General features: G+C 37.2%; 1 protein-coding gene and 1 long non-coding RNA gene across 9 annotated transcripts in view; one reads left to right on the forward strand and one right to left on the reverse strand.

Annotated features, from left to right (window-relative positions):
* SYT1 (synaptotagmin 1) overlaps positions 1–27980 on the forward strand; it is a 541941-nt gene that overhangs the window by 443708 nt on the left and 70253 nt on the right. For all 3 annotated transcript variants that reach the window (XM_025439372.3, XM_035698794.2, XM_049094044.1), the window contains one exon: positions 1881–1998. In XM_025439372.3, coding sequence (XP_025295157.3) covers positions 1881–1998 — 118 coding nt within the window. The remainder of the gene's footprint in view (positions 1–1880; positions 1999–27980) is intronic.
* Positions 1–27980, reverse strand: part of LOC112654769 (uncharacterized) — a 312057-nt gene that overhangs the window by 204700 nt on the left and 79377 nt on the right. The gene's annotated exons all lie outside the window — the stretch shown is intronic.

Raw genomic sequence — 27980 nt, forward strand, 5'->3', positions numbered from 1 at the left:
CAAGGACCAGTTTCAAGGAGTTTGCAGTCATGTGGGAAAATTCAGACGTGTGCACAATAAAACAAAAACAGGAGTCTTCAGTGACATAATAGATATATGGGTAAAGTGCTGGGAGGACTCAAAGAATCAAAGAACTGGGGTTATAAACACACATGGTGATATTTTCAATAAAGCATTACTTAGGCAGAAAATCTATCCCTCTCCCTGACCCTCTCCCCACCCCCAACCACACACAGAATGGTAACTTCTCAGCTATAGAAAAATCAGAACAGAGCGGATACCCTTTCCTCTTTTTTTTTTTTTTTAAAGATTTATTTCTTTGAGAGAGCAAGAACATCACACAGCACACAGGGCAGGGGAGAGACAGAAGAGGAGGGGGAGAGGGAGTGCCAAGGGGACTCCCCGCTGAGTGTGGAGCCCTGCTTGGGCTCCACCTCATGACCCTGAGATCACAACCTGAGCCTGTAATCCAGAGTCAGATACTTAACCCACCACACCACCCAGGTGCCCCATACCCTTTCCTTTTTTACAGATGGATATAATGAATACCCAGTAAAAGAAATTATATTTCCTTAAATTGTTAGATTATATCTAGGTGATTATTTCCACACTGGGGACACGGGCTGATTTAACATATACATGAGGTTATTAGATATAGTTCTAATAAGAACGTAACATGAGAAGGCCTTCTGCACCTTATTCTTATGTTGAGCCTATCTGCAGAAGTCTGACATAACCATCATCTTTGGAATCAGAATTCACTTTTTTATGGGGGGTAGGGGGAGCACATTCTAAGAAATAAACATTAGTTTGCCATATACCTAATTCCTTGTATCAGAAAGCAATCTAGATACCTTCAGCCTCCCGCCCACTCTCATGCTTATAAATGTGAATTCAAGAATTCTCATGTTGAACAATATCATGGTTCTTAATTTATTAAGTAAGACATTTATGGCATAAGAACCCATATTTCTTTCTGGAAAAAAGTCAAAGTTCTCTATATCATTTTTTTAAACCCTGAATGAAATGTTCAGAAATGCCAGAGATATAGGATTGTGAATGTTTCTTGGATCAGGATGACCATGAAACAACAGGAGGGGCTAGGAGATGCACTGTATTACTGTTTATTTCAATTTTCCAACATGCTGCTTAGATTTGTACAAATATTAGAATAAGGGGGAAAAGTTGGATCTCACTTGAAATGAGTAAGACTGAAAAACTTTTACTTGCTGCCTTTTGGCTACTAGGAATTTGGAATTTCTCATTAACAATTCAGTCCAGGGGCACCCGCCTGGCTCAGTCGGCAGAGCGTGAGACTCCTGATCTCAGGGTTGCGAGTTCAAGCCCCATGTTGGGTGTAATGTTTACTTAAAAATAAATGGAAGAGCTAAATCTTGAAAAAAATTCAGTCTAACACATATACCAATCCTTTCTCCAAAAATCTAAATATAAATTATTAGATATAATCCTATCTGAAATGTAAAACGACAAAAATTTAGGTAGGTTGATTCTACTAAAGGAGTGTTAGGCTCTTTTCAAAACTATTTAATAAAGTCATGAAATTTTGCCAAGAGCATTGCAGTGCTATTCAGAGTAGAGTTTCTAAAAAAGTCATCTCAGTCTCATTTCCTGAACTGTTGAATTATGGATATATTTTGATGAATGATAAAGTATAGATGAGCTATTTAAAACTGGAATGGGTTACAATCACTCTTCATACCGCAGTGAATGAAAGACCACTGGGTAAATGCCAATGAACCTAAGAGTTTTCACACTCTAATTGTCCTAATCCTCCTCCTGAGGAATTTGCCATGAATGTGTACAAACGATATTTACCTTTGTTCAAAAAGTTACTTATGGTCTCTTACTGGTTTTCACAGCAAGAGAAATTGGGCGATATTTGCTTCTCCCTTCGCTATGTCCCAACTGCTGGCAAGCTGACTGTTGTCATTCTGGAGGCAAAGAACCTGAAGAAGATGGACGTGGGTGGCTTATCTGGTAAGACTGATGTGTACTGGGCTTTTCTAAATGTTGTTTCATCATGGATATCAAATGCATAGCACACATGCTGCGACTCCCCACTCCTTATTGAGCACAGCTCCCTTCCCATGGAGAACTAGAAGTGGTCTCAGAACCCATCCCAACACAGTGCTCCAGAAGCCACTCTCAATTTATTGGAATTGGCATAAAAGATGAAATTTATTTTCCCATTTCACAGCCAGAGTATCAATAATTAGTTCTACAGCATTGAAAGCTGGACTTTTTTTTTCTTCTCCTGTAAAAGGCAATGCCTATGATCATTGGGTTTTTTTTGTGAGGTGTTTTGTTTTTTTAACCAAAATTTACCCATGACAGGAAAATGGTATTTTAACTAAGACTTATTTATTAGGATTGTGATAGTCTAACATAGTTTTTAGTAATACTGTTTTATTAAAGATGCAGCATTTAAAATATAAGTAAACAAAATCTATTTGAGGATGGATCCCCAAAGTAACACATTTATTTCTACAGTTTATGTTGGAGATGGAGGAGACTTTTAGATTTAAAGTTCTATATAATCTAAACTTGTTTTTTTTTTTTCTAAAGTGTTCTCTTGCTCAAAAGCTAAGTCAACTGAAGGATTTCCCCAGCTGAATAGGAATTTTTAAAAATTTTCTCTTCTGTATAATTATATTTTAATTATATAGTAAATTATTAAAGCATAAGAAGTTTTCCTTATATGCCACAAGGTCATCATAAATAGACTACAGTTGTCATTGTTTGTGGCTGTAAATTAGAACCAATATTACTGGTTATTCAGTGCTTTCTCTAATAAAAATATTGCAAACTTCAAAAGGTCATCCTAATGCAGCATGGGTCATTTTATATTCTAGAGCATAACAGCTCAAAAGTGTTAAAGCTGAGTTTCCACTTACTGAACTACTAATTTGTCAACCAAATTCTGGTATTGAAGTTTATTTCTCTTTATAAATAAGTTGCCTGGGAAAGCTACACTAATTCATGTCACAAAGACCCCATTTAAAAACCTACTGCTTTAAATAAATAAATAAATAAATAAATAAATAAATAAAAATAAATAAAAAAATAAAAACCTACTGCTTTCACTGCTTAAAGAATAACAGAGCAAATTTAAAGCAATGAGCAGTTTCCTCTAGAAATGTAAGGGAAAAAATTTAATGTGCCTAAGATGCAAAATATATGCAGATATAAATGTATATGTGTATACACATACACCTTTTTTGATTCTGTCCACTAACAAGGCCTAGAAACAAAGACTGATCCAAGGGCAACCAGCATCTCTAGCACCAGATATGGCTTGAAAATATGCTTTCTCACTGAAAGAACCTGGTACTTATTGGAGAAATAGCAGGAAGTATACAGGCCTAGAACAGCTCATCTAACCAGAAAGCAGGGAAGCTACCAAAGAATACAAGGGTCATGTCAAAAGACTTGGAAGCCACCCCAAAGGTACTTTCACTGGCCAAAGCTGTGATCATTTGAGTGTCAGTAATCTAATAAATGTAGGGTATTCAAATCTAAAACAAAAAAGCATTTACTGTCCGGAGAAAGTCTCAACTTTAAGAACAGTTCACTCCCAGATACTACTTAGTACCTGAGGTACGACTTCAGACAACTCTGACCTCTCTTTCCTTTGGTTCAATGGCCAAATCCCATTCTACATGGTGTCTTCGTATCCTGCCTCTTGCGCTCCTTTCCCAGCTCCCACACCAACCACCACCTCATCGCCTGCGTCCAATACCCCTAATCTTCCTTCCAATTCATCGTATTCCCTTAACAGAGTTCCAGAGGCAGCTTAACCATGAAGCCAATGAAACATCAGGGGCCCTCATTTGTTTTGTCTTCTTCCAAGGTCCTAGAAATGAGTTCCCATGATCCCTGGTATTTCAGTCACAATTTGTCAGTCACAGTCTGAGTCTCTGACTTCACAGCCATCATTCATCTCTTCTTGTTTATCAGCAACTGGGTGGCTACAGGCATTTCTGAGATTTCGTTATGGAAATCTGGGTCTAGCGGAATATATGTAATGTAGCTTGTAATCACTTCCACATGTAGGCAGGTTATTGGGGGTGGGGTTACAGGGGGAGGAAAGGCTGCGGGAGGACTCCTACCACCCACTCTGCTAACACTGTGACATGAAAGGGGCAAGGCCAAAGGTCATATCTAATTTAGTATTCATCATTTCCTATGGATTTTTTCCTTCTTTATGTTCCTTTTATTTTCAAATGTCAAACTACATTTGCTAAAATGGCTAGTTATTTGAATCAAAGTGGCTGTTTTGCCAGGGTCTAAGATTATATTAGATTTGGGATCTGTACACCCTGCATCTACCCCTACACTGCAATTACCTGGAATGATTTTAAGGATATTTCAAAACTCCCAATCTCAAGGGATCCATTTGCCTGTGAAATTAAGTCAATCATTCAGGTCTACCTATCATAGATCCCTCCAGACTATCTCCCACTATATTTTTATATTTTAATCAAATTAGCACATAGTTCTTCAGACTGTATAATTTGCTGCCTCCATTATTTGCTTAAATAATTTCCTTCACCTGGAACTCTTCCTTCAAACAATGCCTAAATACTATCCATTTTTAGGCCAAGCTGACGTCTTATATTCTCCATTTGTTGAACAAATAGTGTCTCCCTACTTTGTGTTAGGCATTGTTCTTGGAATTAGATTTATATCAGTGGACAAAACGACTTAAAACCTTACCCTTGTGTAGCTTACATTTTAATTTGGGGAGACGGGGAACCAATAAATTAGCATCTAGCATGCCAGGAGATGAGTGCTATGGAAAAAGCAGAGCTTTTTGAAGTCTTTTCTGATCCATCCTGATAGAATACATCTTTCCCTTTTTTAAATGCCAACAGCAGTTTGTTTACACCCTTCAAACATCACCCTTCTCTCTCACTAGACTCTGCTCTGTATTTATATCTCTCACAATGCCCTCAGTGACTGGTAGCACTGAACATAGCTGCTGAATGAATAATGAATTATTTACAAAGGAGCTATGGCCTGGAAAAACAAGTCTTGCATTTCAAATCTGTCTAACCTACTTACCGTTAAAATAACTTTAAGCACTTGGATGGTCTATCTCAAAGTAATTTGACCTATGTCCGAGGAGACCAAAATTATATAATGAGATCATCCCAGGTAATTCAAATGTTTAACAACAGTTGCCAGAAATGGCTAGTTACTTAGAACCAAAGTGGGCTGTTTTACTAGGGTTTGATTCCCACTCTACCACTACTGGCAATTTGACATTGAGCAAGTTATTTAGACTTCTGAGCTGTAGTTGCATTATGTATAAAGTGGGAGTAATAGGATTTTTTTTTTATAAAGGTGCTGTGAGAAACAATGTACAGAAGTTGGCACACCTAAGTGCCCACTAAATATTCTTGTAATTATTTCTATTAGTGACTTTATGAAATCGTTGGCTAAATATGCAAAATATGAAAGCAACCAATGAACAGTTTAATCAATTACTTGACTAGGATAAAAGAAAAGTTTAATAGGATTGGCTGGTCAATTAAGGCAAAATGAGATTAGCAGTCCTATGTTTTACACAGATCAAACAGTGAATTAAGACAGGGTAATGAACTAAACAAGAAATATTGGGGAAAAAAAGAAAAATGTTAAATAATTTTTCTTACTACTCTACTGCAGGGTTTCTTTTCTACTATGTAAATTTAAAATGCATTGCATAAAGATTTTGCTTCTATCATCTACCCAAATAGTAAATCATGCAAATTCCAACTCTTCTTATAGGACAAACCTGACTGGTCCATTCGCATGTCTACAGTAGACCTTTGCACTTACATGCTTAATATTCCAATTCTCAAGTATTTGTGAGCAACAGCTAGAGTTTCTGAAGTTTCTATTTGTATTAAAATCTTGAATCCTGCAGATTTCAAGACTGTCCTTCAGGAGTAAATTGGTAGAGTAGAAAACAAGTCAGGTTTTTTTTTTTTTTAAAGATTTTATTTATTTATTCATGAGAGACACAGAGAGAGAGGCAGTGACATAGACAGAGGGAGAAGCAGGCTCCATGCAGGGAGCCCGATGTGGGACTCGATCCCAGGTCCCCAGGATCACACCCTGGGCTGAGGGCAGATGCTCAACCACTGAGCCACCCAGACTGCCCACAAGTCAGGTTTTTTGCCCCATACTTGGAGGAAAGGAAAAAGAAAAATCAAGCCTTCTGCCTAGTAACGACTTCCCAGTATCTTCACAGCCTCTTATACATACATCTGTGTGCTTAGAGTAAATTTCTCTTCAAATAAATGTTGTATTTTTTGTGAAAACTGGGGAAGACTATGAACACTGTATTAGTCCAGTTAGGCTGCTATAACAATTTCATAAGCCGAGTGTCTTCAATGGAAACTTATTTCTTATAGTCCAAGATCAAGGCACCAGCAGGTTCAGTGTTAGGTGAGAAACTGCTTCCTGGTTTATAGGTGGCTATCTTATTTTTGGGTCTTCACATGGCAGAAGAAGGCAGCTTTCTGGGAACTCTTTTATAAGGGCACTAATCCTATTCATGAAGGCTTCACCTTCATAACAAAATCACTCCCCAAAGGTCCCACCTCCAAACACCATCACATCGGGGATTTGGTGTCAACATGGGAATTTTCGGGGGATGTTAGCATTCAGTCTGCAGCATAGAAGTCTAAGAGATCTAAGGCATTAGAATAGTTGAAGATTCTCAAAGGTGTGAGGTTGTAGGTCTTCTATTTTTGAGCTATGTATTTTTTAAGATTCAAATCTACACCTGTGCAGACTCTCAAGTTACTCTCATGGAGTAAATACCTTGCTCCTAACTGAGCCTCTTGTTTCTGTTGATGTTACAACAATTACTTTTCTCACTTTTTGTTTTTGTTCGTTTTCTGTGTATGCATGTGAGTGTGCATGTGTGTGTGTTTGGAGGGGGATTGTCATACCAGAAATTTAAAGATTTGTAAATACGGCTTAAATGAGAAAGTTCAAGACTAAGTTCATTTGGGCTTTCTATCACAAATCAAAAATTTTTTGGTATTCTAAGGATATAGCTGTTTGGAGAAGACCAAAATTCTGAATCAGCAAAATGGAAGGGAATAGAGGCTTTTAAATTTCAATTACATTGAAACTTCTCAAAAAAAATTTATTTTTCAGATTTAGGTTAACACTTATGTAATTATAACACTGTTATAGAACACTTTCTAGCATAGAAATCTTTTCCTAATTTGTTTTTTACATGTGGTTTTCATGATAGACCTCTGAGGTACTTTCTGAACGTAATATTCTCAGAAAATTGGAGCTTAGAGGCATGAGATAATGTACATAGATCGTCTTGCTCCATGTCTGACACATAGGAGCTGTTCAATACTGGCAATTGCTTTTGACTTCACTGACCTTCAAAGTCAGCAGCTTGTAGATGGTATACCTGGGACCAAAGCCCAGATTCTTATTCCCAATGCAGAATGTCTCAAAGACCATTCCATTTCCCTCTTTCCCTGCAGCTGACTCATAGTCCTCTTGAAAATTTTCTGAGTGGTTTGTACAGCCAGAAACCATGGCAAATAGACAAGAGTTAAGAAGTCTGTCAATCCTGCCTCTTTGATATGGGCTGTATTTGCCTAAATTGTAAAGAAAACAACAAAAGCACATTGAGCATGTCAATAAAAAGGTGTTGGAAAAATACAGATGCAGAACTAAAGTCTCATAAACACCTATTCCAACAGTCTCCTGAAAGTCAAGGAGCGAGAGAGGTGGCTATGAGATGGCATCAGGTCAGAAACATCCTAAGGGATGGCTGGAGGAAATGTAGTTGAAAGCGCTCATCATCTTTCTCCCTTTTACTTTCCACCCCAAGCCCCACCCCTAGTTTCCTTCTGGTCACCCCCAGTCCTGTCTTATCACTATGGAATTTACACTGTGTGAAGCAAAGGGTCAGGGCTGTAGGAGAGATTCCCCCTAAAGCATCTATGTCCCCCCAAGGGAAAAGGCAATGATAATTCATAAATGGCCACAATACTCAACGGAGATAAGGAAGAAAGGGGACTTGTGGTGGTAGAGGAGTCACCATCCCCATGTAGCAGACTGCTAGGATGTGGTTGAGGCAACTAAGACCTAAGCCAGTAAGATTTACCCTGCCTACCCCACCCAGCCCTCCATACGTTCATACATACACACTGTTAAGATACAATTTTTAAATAGGTATGTCTTCTCATTTCTAGTGTTCTAGAAATAGAGTTTGAAATCACCCAGGAAAAAGCAACTCACCCAACCTCAGGGAACCACTTGATTCCACATAGAAACCAGGAATGAACAGAGGTAGGTCATTCTTTCAGGCATAGGTAGGTAGGTAGGTAGAGTATCACATCACATGAAGAGATGATATCCTACCTACATAAGAATCACCCCATTGTAAATGTTAACATTTAGGATTTCAGGGACTACCTCAGACCAAGCTATAACTGAATATAAAGGGGGTGGGAACCTGGAAATTGTGTTTTTAAAGTCCTCCATGTTATTCTCATGCACCTTAAATTTGAAAATAACACTTTATTGAAAGCATATAGAGTATTAGCGGAAGCCAGGCAGGAAATCATACTGCAGTATATAAATGTATCAAATCAACATGTAGTATACCTTAAACTTATAAATGTTATAGGTCAACTCTATCACAAGAAAAAAACTTTAGAAGAAAACTCTTAAGTAGAGGCTTAAATGTTACATAACTTTAGCTGAGGTCCAGGCCAGCCAAAGTCCAAGTTAGAATTTTTTTCCTGGTCAGTGAGGTAAAATAGATACTTTGCCTTATATAATGGAATTTCCTTAAATAAGAAGTTCTATTTATTTTATCAGCCCAGTATCCTCTTTCTTGAGAAATACCTTGTCCACATGTCTAAATTATTGTCTTCTTCAGTCTGTTCTACTGAAAGACAAAAGCAGTAGATTGTTCCTTTATACATTCATGACCGCCACCCTTATCTGTCCTTTCCATCCATGCTGAAAGCATGACAAAGATAAACCACTCTGAACTCAAGTGATTTGAGCTAAAAGACACTAGGCTGGGACCTGAGCCAACAAATATAAAGTAGCAAAAACTTATTTGAGCCAATTAGATAGGGATATACAAATTAATTGGCCATGATATCAGGGTCAAGCAATTATATGCAAATAAACTAGCATCTTGAGCTAACAGGACAGGAATATGCATAATAAGTTGGCTGTGATGTCAAAAGTTTCACCCTAACTTTAGGCTTGAATGTTACAATATAAAATTCCATGACACTTCAAAATGCTTAGTTATAATATTGATAAAATAATCTGAATCCCTAATATGTGAACAAATTGATCTAAGAAAAAAGAATTACATATCTTTAAACTGGACCATTACAGAAATTGAGTTATTACAAAGGGTTATATCAAAGCTTAATGCAAGTTGAGACCCAAACACAGTTCCAAAAAATGGACAGAAATGCTATGTCTGAAGAATTAACAGTGGTTTTGATAAAAGGAGAAGAGCAGATGTAGAGTGTGGGCTAGATTTGAAATCCAGAAATGAGAGATAGGCTGAAACATATTAGTATAGAACAGTTAACACAAAAATGCCTAAGTCAGTCCTTTAGCCAGCAGGTACATCTCCAATCATTTAACAAACATCATTTGAATACCCACTCTCTACCAGGCATTGTGCCCATCCTTGGGTACACAAGTAAAAATAACAGCAGACATTTACATCGCACAATGTGAGCCACTGTTCCAAACACTTTATATATGTTAACTGATTTAATCCCCATTACAATGCTAGGAGGTAAATATTATTTTTAATGTTACTTTATTAATGGAACTGAAGAGGTAAATAACTTTCCCAAGGTTACAGAATTAATTTTGGCAGAGTTAGGATGTCAACCCAAGCAGTCTTCAGACTCCATGAATAAAACATGACTTCTAAGTCCTTATCCTTTCTCACCAGGTTCAACCTGGAGAACAGATGGCTGACTACATGCTACACTTTGAGCATAGTCAAAAATTCTACTCAATTCCATAATTCCTTGAAATCCAAACTAAAATTCCATCATGGAAGCCACTAATATAAATTAGTTGGTTGACTTTTTAACTAGTTTTTAGTTACTTGGACAGCAAAGACAGGATCAATGAGTACCTAAGAATGGTCAACAAATATTAACAGATTTCTGGGCTAGAAGGACCATCTCTATTTCCTTCTTGTATACAGATTGGTATGTTATTTTAGTAATTGAGTCTTTGCACACTAAAGAAGATGAGATACAAAACAGTGTAGTTTCAACTACATCACTGGTAGAGGTGTAAAGATGTTACACATTATGGAAGAAAATCCAAGTCTATGGGATTTGAGTGCCTATTAGGTAGTAGAGAAAGACTAAAAAATTTTACCTATGGCTCAATTTTATCAAGGGTTGATTCTGGAAGACACTGTGTAATATTGCTGGGAGAATGGGGCAATATGATTTTATAATACAAAATCTTATTACCCCTTTGTCAAGTGCTACGGAGTTCTAGAAGTCAAAAATCAAATTTAAGTAACTTTGATGAAATTAGAATTGCAATTGACAGCTTACTAGGAAGATAGAGCTCAGCTGAAAAATCAACAGATGGAAAAGTAGAAATAGTCAGTTCCAAAGAGGTTTGTACTAAGACATTTTTACCAGTCACCTTGAAACTCTCAATTTTGAAGGTAACAGAAATGCTTCCAGTCATTGAAATCTAAGATCAGAGGATAAATAAAAAGATCTTGCTAGGCTGAGTAAGCCAAAGTATGTTAGATGAGCTTCAGTATTGGCAAGCTTAGAAAAAATACAGTGAAAAGAAAGGGGAAAAAATCAAATTAGTAGAAAATAATAGGGTCAATAATAAAACAAGAAAAAAGTTACATAGAACCATCCACTGAAGACATTCACCTAGTACACAGCTACAACCAAACAGGCTTGGCGTTGTCATGGAATTATTATAAATACAAGAGGGGAAAAAATGCCCGTTGTCACAGACTAAAGTTCACCCATGTGTGGAATACATGTAGTTATGGCTGCCCACCTTAGGAAAAATATGGATGGTGTTAGATGACCAATTGACAGGGGAAGTTGTTAAAACAGAGGGATGAAGGGGCTATATGTGAGGACAGGCTTAAAAGACTGGGACTTTGTAGTCTGGGAAAGGAAAGCTGAGCAGACATATGATTAAAGTCTGAAAATCATGACAGGTAGAGCTAGGGTAATACCTACCTGTTTTCACATCCCACAATACTAGAATTAGCAAGGGACCTTGATGTTTGAAAGAGAACACATAAAAGGCGGGCCATTCAGAATGATCTCAAAGGCAGCTTTCTACTCAAAAATTCTTTGTCAAATTTTCTTTGCAGCTGGGTATTCAAAACCTGTTACTCTAGGATATGGAATACATTGAGATAAATGTATAAACCTGCTTTGAGTGATAGGCTTAAGAAGGGACATCTCTAAATCTTTATTTGGTGTTATTGTCTTATAGGATCCCATGTGTTTCCATGAGTAACCATCAGAAAAAGATCCCACAGCTGCATATCTCAGTAATCCAACCCAGAATGACTATATTTGCATCCTTGAATTGGTCATTCTATTCTCTACTCTACATTAACTATACAAGAAAGGAATAAGGAAGGTTATATTTTCTTTTTTATAAAAAAAATTATTTATTTATTCATGAGAGACACAGAGATAAAGCAGGGACACAGGCAGAGGGAGAAGCAGGCTCCCTGCAGGGACTCTGATGGAGTACTCGATCCCCAGACCCCGGGATCATGACCTGAGCCAAAGGCAGATGCTCAACCACTGAGCCACCCAGGTGCCCCAGGAAGGTTAGATTTTCAATAGGTAATTGTGTTGCCAGGATTAAAGCCCCAAAATATTCCTGTTTTTTAAATTACGTTTGGTGAGCCTCAAGGATTTCATTATCCATATCTGATAGTATTTTTCTAATAAGGTTATGAAAAATATATAGCAAATATTTATACCATTTTTCTCTTTTATGAGGCTACCAGATTCCCTTTATGCCTACAACAGATGGCAAAAAATGGAAAATACTATCTAGTCTTAAACAGTGACAACTATGCTCAAAGAAATAAATCTCAAAAACAATCGTTAAAAAAAATTGTACTTGATTCTTTTGGAAGTAAAAGTGGCTACAATATACTGTTTGTACATCATCCCTTAATCCTGTGTTCCTGATCTCCACTATAAATTTATCATTCTATTCCCTTCCCCCCAACCTCTACAGTTTTGCCATCTGTTGTACCATGAGCTACTTGGAGAGCAGAGATGGTCTCTACTTACATTTGCCTTCTCAGAGGCTCTAGCACTCATATTAGGGGAACAGACCTCGATGTTCTCCAACAATGTTCAACAACCAGTTATGAACTTGCAAATTCTGTCAATCTAACTGGTTATTTTGTCTTCGTCTTCTAATTGATCTGACTTATGTGTTTTCACTTAATGAAATTCTCTTGGCATTACATAGTTGCCATATAATAGAAATAGCTAAGCAATAAAATCAGAACAAAATGTAAGTGTTGAAATTCTTAGCTATCATTTTCACATTTTTCTTCCTCATTCCCTCATTTCTCCAGTAGAAAACACACACACACACACACACACACACACACACACACACAAAATGAAACAGACTATTTCCAGGGGATAAAGGAAGAGTGACCCAGGAATGTACACATCACTACAGTTATTCCTCAATGACAGACATAAAGACATTTTCCAGTGAAGAAGACAAAAATGGTCCACTAGTCACATCTTTTGCCCAGCATGAATAGATCAGGCAATGATTCATCATCTTACTTGTTCACTGCTCTATAGACTAAATCCTTACAAAAGAAGTCTAGAGACCATAGCTGCTGGTTGCCTTTCTACATTGCTAATGACCCAACTTATGTTATATATCATTCTTGGTAATCCCTGGAAAACTAGGAGGCTTCTTATAATTTTTCTCTTCTATAAATAAATGATTTTATATGTTTAAGAAATTAAGTTTTTGGGATCCCTGGGTGGCTCAGTGGTTTGGCTCCTGCCTTTGGCCCAGGGCACAATCCTGGAGTCCCGGGATCGGGTCCCGCGTCGGTCTCCTGGCATGGAGCCTGCTTCTCCTTCCTCCTGTGTCTCTGCCTCTCTCTCTCTCTCTATGTCTATCATAAATAATAAATAAATAAATATTTTTTAAAAAAGAAATTAAGTTTTTAACTTGCAAATATGAAATAAGTAGGGACACTTGGGTGGCTCAGCAGTTGCGCATCTGCCTTCAGCCCAGGGCGTGATCCTGGGTCTTGGGATCGAGTCCCACGTCGGGCTCCCTGCTTGGAGCCTGCTTCTCCCTCTGCCTGTGTCTCTGTCTCTCTCTCTCTCTCTCTGTTTCTCTCATAAATAAATAAATAAAATTTTTAAGAGAAAATATGAAATAAGTATTATTAATATCCTCAGTGACTGCTTTTACTCAAAACTAAAGCAAACCAGTTGAGTAACTTAAGAAATACAGATTTCAAACTGACTTCAGCCAACAACATGACCGTGTAATTAATTGTCCTCCATGAGCCAAAGGGATCTGAATATATATTTAGTGACAATATATTTGGTAGAATTACATATACACAGGGAACTGAGCTTTCGTAGGTATCGACCAATATTATAACTGCCATTTGTTCATAAGAACTTTCATATCCTAGTTAAGGAAACAAATGCTTTCATGGATAGTACAATTAACAATATTTCCCTAGATTTTTAGTTTTAAAATAATAGAAAAGAAAAAAATAAAAATAAAAATAAAATAAAATAATAGAAAAGCTGAAGAGGGGCACCTGGGTGGCTCAGTTTAAGCATCTGCCTTCAGCTCAGGTCTCGATCCTGGGGTCCTGGGATCAAGCCCCGGCTCCCCACTCTCACCGGGGAGCCTGCTTCAGTTTCTCCCTCCCCCTCTGCCTCGGCCCTTCCCCCTGCTTGCACTCTCTCTAGCTCTCTCTAATTAAAAAAAAAAAAGTAAATAAGAAAAACTTAGGAAGTCAAAAGAACCCATAATTCTACAACTTACTTTAATGTGTGAGGTAAAAATAAGTCCCCCAACCAGTCCTTCTAATCCTTTCCCATTCAAAGATAGCTACCTGCCTCAAGGAAACAATTTGAAATTTATTTTTTTTTCAATTTGAAATTTCATCTCCAGATTTCCTTTTCTGCTTTATTCATTCACATGAATACGTGCATTTTACAAAAAATGGAATCATATCAAACATTCTCTAATATTTTTTCACCTAAAAATATAAAATGGATCCTTTGGGGTCAGTATGCAGAGAGATGTACCATTACTTCTACTAGTTGCTTACCATCCCTTTGTTTGGATATATCATGATATACTTAGTAAACCCCTTATAAACATAATTTTAGGAGGAAAACTTAGAAAACTTCAAAGGACCTGAAGAACTTTAAAATAAATAGAATAACATGCTCCTGGATAGGAATATAATATAGCAATGATGTCAGTTCCTTCCAAGTTAATATCAAATGCCATAAATGAAGGTAAGATAAGACAACTTTTGGGGATCCGTGGGTGGCTCAGCGGTTTAGCACCTGCCTTTGGCCCAGGGTGTGATCCTGGAGTCCCGGGATCGAGTCCCATGTCGGGCTCCCTGCATGGAGCCTGCTTCTCCCTCTGCCTGTGTCTCTGCCTCTCTCTCTCTGTGTCTCTCATGAATAAATAAATAAATAAAATCTTTAAAAAAAAAAAAAGATAAGACAATTCTCTTTTTTGGAAAAAAGCAGACAATGCATCAACACCCCTGTAATACAAACAGGTCCTACATCAAAAATGGCAGAAAAAAATGGGGGAAATTTCCCATTTCTTAAAATGTTCCTGGAATTTCCTTGCTGCTGCTTCTACTACTGGCTCCTGTTGCCAAAAGCTAAAATACTACATTTATACAGTCTCATCATGCCTCTAAATAAGAAAGGATTTTAAAGTAAGATGCAATTACCCTCAGTTCAAAACCTAAAAACGTGTTGCTTAAAAAGACAACCTCAATTGATTGCAAAGAGTACAAAAAATAAATTAGGTCATTAGCTGGTAGATTTTCATCATCAGCTATCTTTGCAGGAGTTTGAATCCATTAAAACACTCAATCCAGCAGCATTATTTTGATACCAAGTTGAAAGTATCTGAGTCACTAAAAGAGAAGGTAAAAATGTATACCTTTACAAAAGTCAAAACCAACATTTAAGAGAACTTCTCAATTTCTACACTTTATAAAATTACTTAAACATTTGAAAGCCATGTATATTAAAGTTGCAACTTAAAGCGTATATTTAGAAAATACTCTTTAAAAAAAAACCTTGGTTTTTATAGTAACTTCTTTGCATGCAGTGAAAACATTATAAATGAAACTAGCTTAAAGAGCCTATTATATTACAGTAAAGCTGTAGTTTACTATAATTAGAAATCTATTTTAATCTTAACTGAAAGTTGTGTTCATATTTTATCTAAGAATTTCACTAAAATGTTTAAAAAATAGTTTAGGGGCAGAGATTTTAAAAGAGGCAGTGAATTGAATGCTTATGAATTATGCAAGTCTGAACTTTCATTTTAATAACTTCATTAAAATATAAAAACCTTAAAAGCCTCCCAACAGGAATTTAACTTTATAAAAATGCTTTATACGTGCCCTGACCTTGCCAAAAGGCATGCCTGAGGCAGAATTTAACCATTATTACAAGGCAAAGCCTAATAATAAATACCTATCTGAAAATGCCAGCATCTGTCCTTGCCTGCTTGGCTTCCAGTGGAGTTGCAACTCAGCCATAAACAGACCCTCTCCTGTGAGACAGCAGGATACAGCAGACAGGGAACAGCAACGAGCATTGGGAAACCTGGATCTGAAGCCGTTAACCTTTCTGATCCTGTCTGTTCACCTATACAATTGGGTATCAAGGACACCAGTGTTGTTGCCTAAGCAAATGAAGTAATGTTGGGGGGAAACCAAGTTGACAGCACTGTATCAATGTTGATTATTTCTAAGCAAAAGACAGTTCTGGGTGAACTGTTTTTCTCACCCTTTCCTGGCTCCTTAAAAAAATGTTCCTGTATGGCTAACATGAATGTTCCATGTGTTTAAAGAATGCATCTCCATCATTCAGATGGCAGTCATTTGCTAAGACTAACTTATACTAGAAGAACATCCTAAGGCTAGACCAGCAAACTCTGCCGCTCCTTTCTGTTATTTGGCCACAAGAACCAGCTTATTTTATAAGAAATAAGACTAATAGCATATTTCTCAATTAGTATATATATCTTTTTAATTTTATTTATTAATTCATGGAGAGACACAGAAAGAGAGGCAGAGACACAGGCAGTCTGCGGGGAGCCCAATGCGGAACTTGTTCCCAGGATCACGACCTGACCCAAAGGTAGACGCTCAACCACTGAGCCACCCAGGTGCCCCTCAAGCAGTATATTTCTACCACCTTCAACTCCTTAAGTTGTTTCTAAGAATTTTCTAAGGTACCAGAGTTGTCTTCCAAATGGTTCTTTATAACAGACCCAAGACAAACACAGCTAATTGGATCAACAAATTGGAATAAAGAAAAAGAATGGAGCCTTCCTTAGTCATCCTAATTCTCAAGTTAATGCCTGGTTGCTGGACAAACTCTTCCCTCTTTCTAAAATGAAACACTGCAAGACATAACCCACCGTTGTTATGTGAATTTGACTAGAAGTGGCAGGGCCTGGTCCCAAAGCAACCCCACTGATCTTTCCAAATCACAGTGCCCCAGCTAATGAATACCTACTTGGATACAACAGGAGTCTGTGTTCATTACCCACGATTGCTGCTTAATTGAATAGTCAAGATTCCAACTTTCTCTTACCCTGCAAATTCTCAAATCTTCACAAATAAAACCAACACCAAAAACAATTCTCATATCCTCATGCTCCTTTGACTCTCTTCAGCTTGTCTTCCTCCAGCTGAAATTCTGTATCAAACATACCCCCACACTGTACCCAGCCTGACATTTTAAAAAATGGAAAAAAACTCTAGTTGGATTGTGCTTCTACACAGTCTTCACCTTAAATCAAGGGAATTCCTCCAACTGCTAATACAAAAAGCAGCTCATGTAAAATACTTACAAAGAACCAGGTGAGGAATGCAAAAAAAAAAAAAAAAAATTTGTGTTTTAGTTCCACAGCAGAGTGGGTTCTCTATACCACTCTGGCTTGTTAGTTAAATAATCACTACATTTGCCCACATCAGTAATGTTGAACTGTGACTCTCTCAAACTGCCAGCCAGCCCAACCCAAGGTTAGTTAAACCAATTGCTTAGGACACATTTTCTGTGAAGCTTTGAACCCAAAGATTATCTATATTCCAGACTCCAAGGATAAAAGTAGCAGAGCTTCACAGGATACTAAGGCAGATATAAATATAAAACCAGGAAATACATTCCCCCCTGATCCTCAAATTGAAAATACTTCACCAACATATTGCAATCAGGGCTACATTTTTTTTTTCTTAAATAAAGGTATCTGTATAGTTATCCTGCAATAGGATTCAACAAAATAACCTATGAGAACTAAAGTATTATGTAAATTTTGCTCAAAGATGAAGAGAAAAATACTATCCTCAAGCCAAAGTCTATCAATCTATATATCACATAGATACATATATAGTCTTTGAATATCAATTCACCCAAACACAAATATAGCATAGATTTTGATTCTTATAACTGCCACTTGACTTTTTAAAAAATCTCAACAAAATAAGGCAATCAGAGAAAGAAAATTATCATATGGTCTCACTCATATATGTAATTTAAAAAACAAAACAGAGGATCATAGGGGAAGAGAGAAAAAAATAAAACAAGAGAGGATGACAAACCGTAAGAGGCACTTAATCACAGGAAACAAACTAAGGGACATTAAGGAGGGCACATGATGTAATGAGCACTGGGTATTATATAAGACTGATGAATCACTGACCTCTACCTCTGAAACCAATAGTACATTATATATTAATTGAATTTAAATAAAAAATTTTTAAAATATGCAGCTAAAATACAAGATAATAATAGATAAACCTAAATTACTTTCAACCACCTTTCATATCATCATAGGAACTAGTAATTAAAGCTACTGGAACGTGGTATCTACTTATAAACAAGCTACAAGAATAGGATTCTTCTTTTTTATCTTGAGTGGATCAATGAGCAAAAAAGACATGTCTTTTCATATCTGTTCCACTACTATGGTATGGGTGGTTCTTGTCATTGCCTAATTTATCATTTATATTTCAAAACGATTTCATCTAAAATGTGACACAGCAGTGAAATCATTACCAACTGAGATTATTAATTTCAAAGATGAGAATCCAGCAACAGAGCCTCTGTACCCGACCCTAAGAAGTCTGAAATACTGCATTCATTTCTGGAAACACTTAAGAGGATAGACATTGGCTTTCTGAAGCAAATCCAAAGAGAAATCAGGGTCATGTAGAGGGTAGATATAGTCTCAGCTGATGAACTATTCAAGGAATTGGGGCTATTAATGCTAGAAAAGAGAAAAATTAGAGGACACGATAACTGCCTGCAAACATGTTAGAAAAAAAATTCAACTTGCTCTTGTTAACTACAAAAATCTGAACTGGGATCAATAGGAATAAACAATGGAGGTCCATACTGGATTTTTTCAATTTCAGTACCTAAGCAAAGGCTAGAGGCAAGATTAGCACAAATACTGGGTTGGGATGATGCCCTGTTCGGTTCCATAAATTATATGGCTAACCTGATAAATCCCTTCAATCTCCTGAGACTGTGTCATTTTAGGGGAGAACTGAAGCTCTAAAAGATCATCCCCAGCTTGAAGCTGGTATGAATACAAGGGAGAGCACAAAGACAAATTCATCCCCCAAAGCCATTACATTTTTTATTACTTAAAAAAAAAAAATAAGGATGAAAGAAAGACTACTGATGATGATGATGATGATGATGATGATGATAATGATGATGATAAATAGCTATAATCTAGTCAATGCTTTTATCTTGTTTAAGCCTAATCATAATCCCATTAGGCCAATATTATCCCCATAGCAAATGAGAAAACTAAGGCTTGGAAAAGTTAAGTGACTTGCTCAAGGTCACAGAGTGAATAAATGGCAGGTCTCCGCTCCTCACTCCAGCTACATCTGTTACCTAAGCCTGTTTGCTTACCCACTACATTCCACTGTCTAGACTGTGCACACTATAATTTCAATTGCCCATGATCCCCAAACCAGAGAAACCTCAACCCTAGAAGATAATAAATGCTTTTAAGCTGCAAAATGATCATCAGTTGACTCACAATTAATACCCTCTACAGATTATTTTGACAAAGTAACCATATCCAACTGTGCCTGCAAATGCCAACACATGAAATCTCTGTGACTTCATAGATCAACAGCAAATGCCCTCATGAGCAAAATAACAACTGCTCTTTATTCATTTTTTCTGGTGTTTCTTTTTTGTGCTGAAAAATAATGCCCAGAAGGAATCGGTGTTCTTTTCAACAACTTAAAAAAAAAAAAAAAAAAAAAAGGTTAGTGTTTACACGTTTACATAATACAAAAAAGACCGGCCAGGAAATAGTGAGCTGTGGCTTCCCAGTGGGAAGACAATCATATGCAGCCAGTGAGTTCCTGGGCAGTTTTAATTTACTTTTAATCATTTCAGAAGTTGTGCCTCAAAGGTATGAGCTAAAAAGCTTCACAGCATCTTGCCTTTCTTTTTTTCTTTGTCCTTTCTTTTTCTGTTCGGCAAAAAGTAGCAAAGAAACAAACCTGTGTAGAACCAACTTAAGTATTTGCTTCTCCAGGAAACTTTCCCAGATATCTTAGCCTCATCTTTGCTATTCTCTGTCTTTGCACTGTCCACATATTTCACTTGATCAGTGACTTGTCTTCCTTTGATTGTAACCTATAAAAGCCTTTTCTCACCCATGAGACTGGGTTCTTTAATCATCAGGGTTGCCAGGCACCCTATTTATTCCTTTTTCTATGTTCCATGGCACACTACAGTTATCCCTTGCCATGATTTATCAGACACTGTAGGTATCTCTGGCTCTGGCTCTGAATTCCTTTTGCTAAAGATCTGATCATTTGTTTTTGCAGGACCATCATCTACCATTGCCCAACACACACAGTAGGCCCCCATAAGGGTTGAAATTAAATGAAAATGCAAACTTTTCACCTTATCCCCCATATTGGGCTTATCATATGAGCTGAACTGAATTTAATTAGAACAAATCAAATTGAACTGAATGTATTAAGACATTGTTAGTATGTTATAGTAAAATTATCCAGATTATATTTATAGAAAATTGATTAGCACAACCTAGGTATGACGTTGTGTAATTCTAATGACTGATACTCCTGGGATTACCTGTTATGTTACCACGGAAAGGGCAGTAATCTTGAGGCGTAATATTGTGGTCGGTTCTTTAAAAAATGAAGCCTAGAGGTGCCGGGCTGACTCACTCAATGGAGCATGTGACTCTTGATCTTGGGGTTGTAAGTTAGAGCTCTGCGTTGGGTATTGAGATTACTTAAAAATAAAATCTTCAGAAAATAAAAAATAGAAGTAAGATATAATGAAGCCCAAAATAGAGCTAACCTAAAATAGATCATTTTTACCTCAAGTCATAACTGACAAAGAGCTCATTCTAGAAGGCAGGCAGATGCCAGCTCTGTCCTAGTCTTATTTTTCACTGGTGTGAAATAAATTTACATTATCAAGTTTTCAAGCCACAGTTGTTTTCCAGGAATCACTGTAAGCAACATGCTCATTGCATGAGGAATTAGTTTGGTTACAATTAAATAATACAATCCATAAATCAGTATTACTTGCATAACTTGCTCATAAATTGCTGCATATAGCAAAACACTCAAAGCAAATAAACCAGGGAGAGTCCCTCAGGTACCCCAGCCTCCACTGTGATGCCGCCATGCCTCCTTTTGGAACCCCTGAGTACTGTGTGTGAATCATGCCCAAACAAGGGCAGCACCATGGTTCTGTACCTCAAATCTTAGTAAATCCCCAAGTCCTTTTTTCTTCTAAAAATAAGTAAAAAATCTAATACTTTCTTCCCCATGGGGAGCATCTAACTCCATACTGGAGGCCATAAAGGACTAAAGTTTTCTAGTTTATAATTCAAAAATTTGCCAGTCATTTTCCTTTGTCATACCTCGGACAGAAAACTATATCACATTGTTTCCATTTTTATTCTTTTTTTTTAAAAGATTTAATTTGTTTATTCATGAGAGGCAGGAAACAGGCAGAGGGAGAAGCAGGCTCCCTGCAGGGAACCTGATGCAGGATTCGATCCCAGGACCCCAGGATTATGACCAGGGCTGAAGGCAGACCCTCAGTCACACTGAGCCATCCAAACGTCTCTGATTTTTGTTCTTTTTAAAAAAAAGTTAATCTATTCATTAACCCAGAAGAATGGCACATTGTAGTTTACCAATGTGATGTATAGGGTTTTTTTGTGTGTGTTTTTTCTTTTGATGTATAGTTTTTACGTAAAAATGGTATGTTCCAATAAATGATACACCCTTTAAAAATTTCAGAGACACCACAAAATTTAAAAACACACATGTAAAGAGATACTAAAGCCAGATTAGTCAGGTCGCACAGTGTCACACAAAGAATGGGAGTCACTGAATGTTTAGCCTATAAAAGGAAAGACTGTGTGAATGGCACAATAGCAATTAGTAAGTATTTAAAGACCTGTCCTAGAGACAAAAGTATGAAGGCATGTGTTCACCAAATATGTATTAAATGCCTACCTGCTGAGTATCATAGTGGACTAGGAGCTAGAGATACAGAGATGAATAAAATGAGCTCCTACCTTCAAGGGGCTCAGAGCCCAGTCAGGGAGAGCCACTTAGAAAGAAGCAGAATGATTTAGATTAGGAGTCCACAAATTTTTTCTGTCGAGGACCAGAGTAAATATTTTTGGCTTTGTAGGCCTCAAGGTCTCATGGCAACTACTAAATTCTGCCCCTATAACATAAAAACAGCCATAGACCATACATAAAGAATAAAGGTGGCTGTGTTTTAATAAAACTTTATTTGCGGACACTGACATTTGAATTTCATATAGTTTCACATATCATGGGTTATTCTTTTGATTTTTCCCCCAATCTTTAAATAGCTAAGAACCTTCTAATCTGGGTGCCTGGGTGGCTCAACTGGCTAAGTGTCTACCTTTGGCTCAGGTCATGATCCTGGGGTCCTGGAATAGAGCCCCACATTGGGCTCCCTATTCAGCCAGGAGCTTGCTTCCCCCTCTGCCTCTGCCCCTCCCTGCTTGTGCACTTGTGCTCACGCTCTGTCAAATAAATAAATCTTAAAAAAAAAAAAAGTATGCCCACATCAACATGCAGCAGCCAGATTCTGTCTACAGACAGTAATCTGATGAGCTCTGATAAAGATTAATAGGAATTTACTGGAGCCCAGAGGAAAGGTAGGTAATGCCAACTGGGGGTATCATGGAGGCTTCCTGGAGAAAGAATTGAGTGAGAGATTATGCAGCTCAAGAGGACAGGCCCATGGGACCATAGAGGCAAAACAGCTGTGTGAAACAGACTGGGGAATGCACGTGAACCTCTGCAACATTGTTCAAGCAGCAGCTGGCGAGCAAGGATGTCACCGAGATAGGTAGGGCCAGATCAAGGAAACAAACTTTATGCTTTGGATGTAGTGAGTAGCCATTGAGAGCTTTAAGCAGTGAACTCTCGTTGGAAGGGTCAGTGGTGAGGGGTGGATGGGGGGCTCCAACGGCAGATCTAGCCCTGGCTGTGATGTTAGACTGACTTGGGTTAGTTAGGATCCCCATTCCGCCACTCATAAGGCATAGGACCTCAAACCAGTTTCTTAGCTTCTCCAGAATTCAGTCTCCTCACCTGAAGACCAGACAATCCTTACCTTAGCATTTGCTATTCCCTATTATTGCACTGTTTGCTTCCCTGGTCACACAGTGTCACACCAGTAATGAGTTTCATCGCTGGCCTTGCGGGAACCAAGTATCACCAATGTACATCAAGTGCCTCGCATACTGTCTGATGGAGCAGCACTCAAAGGTGGTTAAGGAAGAAATGAACAAGATAAAGCCAGCATTCTCCTGCCTTATCATTTTATCAATGTTCATATCTGCTTCTTATTTTGCAAAGACAAGTACGTTGTATCATTTATTTAAAACTTGGATCAAAAGCATTGAGAGAAAAATGATCTCTATAAAACTATCTTATCCATAATAAGTTTATTTTCCTGAGAGAGTTATAATTACATTACATTTTGGTACATGGCTTCCCCTGCCTTTCTTCCAGTGATGCATTTCCCCTCAAGAAATTTCTTTCTCTAAATAGGCAATTTTTGGTTTATATTGCACTAAACTTGAAGTGAAACTAAATCTTTCCAATGCAAAATTCATCAGGCTAACTTTATAACTTAAACTCAGACATAGGGTGACAAGTGGCCCATTTCATGAATGATACAAAAGAGAGAATACAGTCGTTTGTGGAAGTTGCCAAAGACTTTCATATTTTACTATCCAATATCAAAGTTGTACATATACAAATTATCTAATCACAAGATTTCTAGGACTTTCTTCAGAGCAAACCAGAAAGCAACACAATCCATGTTGATTTTTGGCTCAAATTGCTCCTTATTGTCCAAGTGCATTCAATCATTTCAATAAATGTCGTGAGAACCTATATGCAATGCACTCTTAAATCTTCCCTTTCAGAGTGATTCACGTAACATATTTTTTACTTTCTAAATAGTTTAACTCTTACCCATTTTCCATTTATTATGTAGGAGTAATAATGGCCTACACAGAGAAAGCCTATCAATTCTAAGGATAGAATAGAAAAATTCATAGGACTATTTAAATCATGGGACGCCTGGGTGGCTCAGCAGTTGAGCATCTGCCTTTGGCTCAGGCATGATCCTGGAGTCCCAGGATCGAGTCCCACGTTGGGCTCCCTGCATGGAGCCCGCTGCTCCCTCTGTTTGTGTCTCTGCCTCTCTCTCTGTCTGTGTGTCTCTCATGAATAAATAAGTAAAATATTTTTTTTTTAAAAGGACTAGTTAAATCATACAAATTTTAAGAAGTACTATCTTCAATTTCTGTCATCCTTCTAGTTTCCAAGAAATCATATCTGCATCCTGAAATCTAAACTCATTTACATATGACAATTGCTTTTGAAAATTCAGATGTTAGCCATATTGCCATTGTTGCATAAACAACTTAGTTCCTGTTCTCCCTTTATATATATATATATATATATATATATATATATATATATATATATTTTTTATGATAGTCACAGAGAGAGAGAGAGGCAGAGACATAGGCAGAGGGAGAAGCAGGCTCCATGCACCGGGAGCCCAATGTGGGATTCGATCCCGGGTCTCCAGTATCACGCCCTGGGCCAAAGGCAGGCGCCAAACCGCTGCACCACCCAGGGATCCCCCTGTTCTCCCTTTGAGTACTACAATCCTTTAAGACTGATTATAAATTGAGAATATCCAGGATGCTAAAATGATATACAATTTACTCAACATACCAAATCTGTTATTTAGAAAAGCCCTGTCATTTTCTAAGGAGTGCTTATAATTACATTCCAGCACATATTTTGTCATCACTCCAGTCTCAAAATTAAACAGGGGATAGTGTACATGAGAAAACAGTTTAATTATATTTCTGAAAAAGCTATTTCCAAGTAAACTCTATCCAAATGTGATGAGGTCCCATGGGATTTTTTAGATTTTAATTTGCAATTACTAATTTGTTCACCCAAATAAAAGGGGATATATTCACTCAGCACTACCAATATACAATACACATATTTATATACTATGTAAAAGTATTCAAATATGCTTATGATGTATGTATTCTATGACATGTATTCTGAAATTATTTTATACAAGAATCTAAGGACAGGTTAGCATCTTAATGCAATATATATAGTTTATACAAGATTTAGAAACTTAACATTCCAGAAGACATATAGTAACTAAACAAAAATAGCTGTTGAATAAATTAAGAATAATTTCTTTTTTTTTTAATTTTTTTTTAATTTTTTTTTATTTATTTATGATAGTCACAGAGAGAGAGAGGCAGAGACACAGGCAGAGGGAGAAGCAGGCCCCATGCACCGGGAGCCCGACGTGGGATTCGATCCCGGGCCAAAGGCAGGCGCCAAACTGCTGCACCACCCAGGGATCCCAAGAATAATTTAAATTTAATCTTTGTTGCCCCTTCCCCTTTCTTCCTTGATATGTTTATTTGCTCATCAACTCAAGGAGTATAAAACCTCTATGTACTAGGCAGTTCTGGAGGTTAAGGATACAGCAGTGAATAAAATAAGCAATCCTCCTTCATGAGGCTAATATTCTGGAGAGGGAGCAAAATACTAAAGATAAATGAGTAAAATATAGAGCATTAGATAGTAAGTATTTAGGAGAAAAGTGAAGCAGAGAGCATTTATGAAAAGTGATCAGATTCTGAATAGGAAGACCCAACAGGATCTCCTTCTGACAATGGAAGAGAACAGGGGAGCCAAAGGTGGGTGAACTGGTTTTGGCCTGAGCAATGGCAAGAACAGAATCGCTAAACACTAGGTTGGGAAAATCTGCAATATGCCAGGTTTGGGTAGAATGGATATAATGGGCTACCTTTAGAACATGTTTATTTTATGATACCAATTAGAAAAACAAATGGAAATACGTAGTACATGGTTAACCAAGTTTAAAACTTATTTAACTTTTTTTAAAGATTTATTTCAGAGAGCTGGAGTGGGGCGGCAGGGGGATGAGGTGTGGGACAGGATGGGAGAGGCTGAGTGGGCAGAGAGAGAGAATCTCAAGCATACTCCACAGTGAGCCAACCTGGGGCTCAGTACCATGCCCCTGAGACCATGACCTGAGCCAAAACCAAGAGTCAGACGCTCAACTGACTGAGCCACACAGGTGCCCCAAAACTTAACTTTTTAATTGAACATGGAAAAATAATTTTTCTCTTCATTTAAACCATGATCAATTATTCCTATGTGTTTATCGTATCAAGTCCATTTGAAAGGTATTGGCTAGGGTATCTTTCTCACTTTTTTCTCCCCTCACTCGTTCTTCATGTTATTTAATTCTTGACTATATAAAACACAGGACACAAACCATGGAATTTACTCTCATCCTCACCTTTAATCTTCACTCTAGATTTGTATTTCTTCTTTTTAATTAATTGATGAGGGAGCCTGAGTGGCTCAGTTGGTTAAGCATCCAACTCTTGATTTCAGCTCAGGTCATGATCAGGGGCGAGGGATCAAGCCCCCATTGGGCTCTGCAATCAGTAGGGAGTCTGCTTGGGATTCTCTCTCCTCTCCTTCAGCCTCTCTCCTTCTGCCCTTCCCCCTGCTTGCACACACCATCTCTCTAAAATAAATAAATCTTTAAAAAAATCAATTGATAAGGTGAGTTTAATGGCCTCATAAACTTCTACATTAAAAGCTAGTCCGAGTAATAGCAATCCTTCTCAAATCTTCCCCCAAAACAAAACAAACTAAACCAAAACAAAAGAAGAGGGAAAACTCCCAGACTCATTTTATAAGTCAGCATCACCCTACTACCAAAACTAGAAAATGCCACTGATAGAAAAAAAGACTACAGGCCAATATCCCTGATGAATATAGATGTAAAAGTTCTCAATAAAATACCAACAAATCAAATTCAGCAGCACATTAAAAGGATCATTTACCATGATCAAGTGGGACTTATCCCTGGGATTCAAGGGTGGCTCAATATGCACAAAATCAGTTTGATGCATCACATTAATAGAATGAAAGGAAATCATATGATCATCTCAACAGAGAAAAAGCATTTGACAAAATTCAACATCCATTCATGATAAAAAGTCAACACATTAGATATAGAAGGAACATGTCTCAACATAATAAAAGCCATAATTCAAGCCCATAGCTATCAACATATTCAATAGTAAAAGGATATAAGCCTTTCCTCTAAGATCAGAAACAAGGCAAGGGTGCCAACTCTTACCACTCTTATTCAATGTAGTATTAAAAGTCTTAGCTATAGTGATCAAGAAAAAAAAAAGTTATCAGAATTGGAAAGGAAATAAAACTATATTTGCAAAGGACATGATTTCATATATAGAAAATCCTAAAGAATCAAACAAAAATAACTGTTATATCTAATTAATGAATTCAATCAAATTGCAAAATACAAAATTAACACACAAAAATCAGTAACATTTCTATATACTAACCATAAATTTTATTTAAAAAATCAATTCCATTTATAATACCATTAAAAACAAAGTACTTAAGAATAAACCTAACTAAAGGGGTGAAAGATCTCTACTCTGAAAACTACAGGACATGAAACCAAAGAGGAAAAATAAATGGAAAGTCATCCCATACTCATGAATTAGAAGAATACTGCGAAAATTTCAATACTATCAAAAGCCATTCATAGATTTGATGAAATCCCTATCAAAATTCTTTTTTTTTCCTATCAAAATTCTAATGGCATTTTTTAATGTAGTAGAAAAACACACTCAAAATTTATATGGAACCACCAAAAAAAACCCAAATAGCTAAAGAAATTCAGAGAAAAAACAAAGGAGGAGGCATCACTCTACCTGCTTTCAAGCAATATTACAAAGCTATAGTCACCAAACAGTATGGTACTGGCACAAAAACAGACAACTCAACCAATGGAACAGAATCAAAAGCCTGCAAATAAACCTAAGTACATATGGTCAACTAATATTTGAAAAGGGAGCCAAAAATACTTATGCAGAAAAGATAGTTCACAATAAATGGTTCTGGGATAATTGGATATTCACATGTAAAAGAATGAAACTAAACT

This window comes from Canis lupus, chromosome 15 (genome assembly GCF_003254725.2).
Source record: "Canis lupus dingo isolate Sandy chromosome 15, ASM325472v2, whole genome shotgun sequence".
Lineage (NCBI taxonomy): Eukaryota > Metazoa > Chordata > Mammalia > Carnivora > Canidae > Canis > Canis lupus.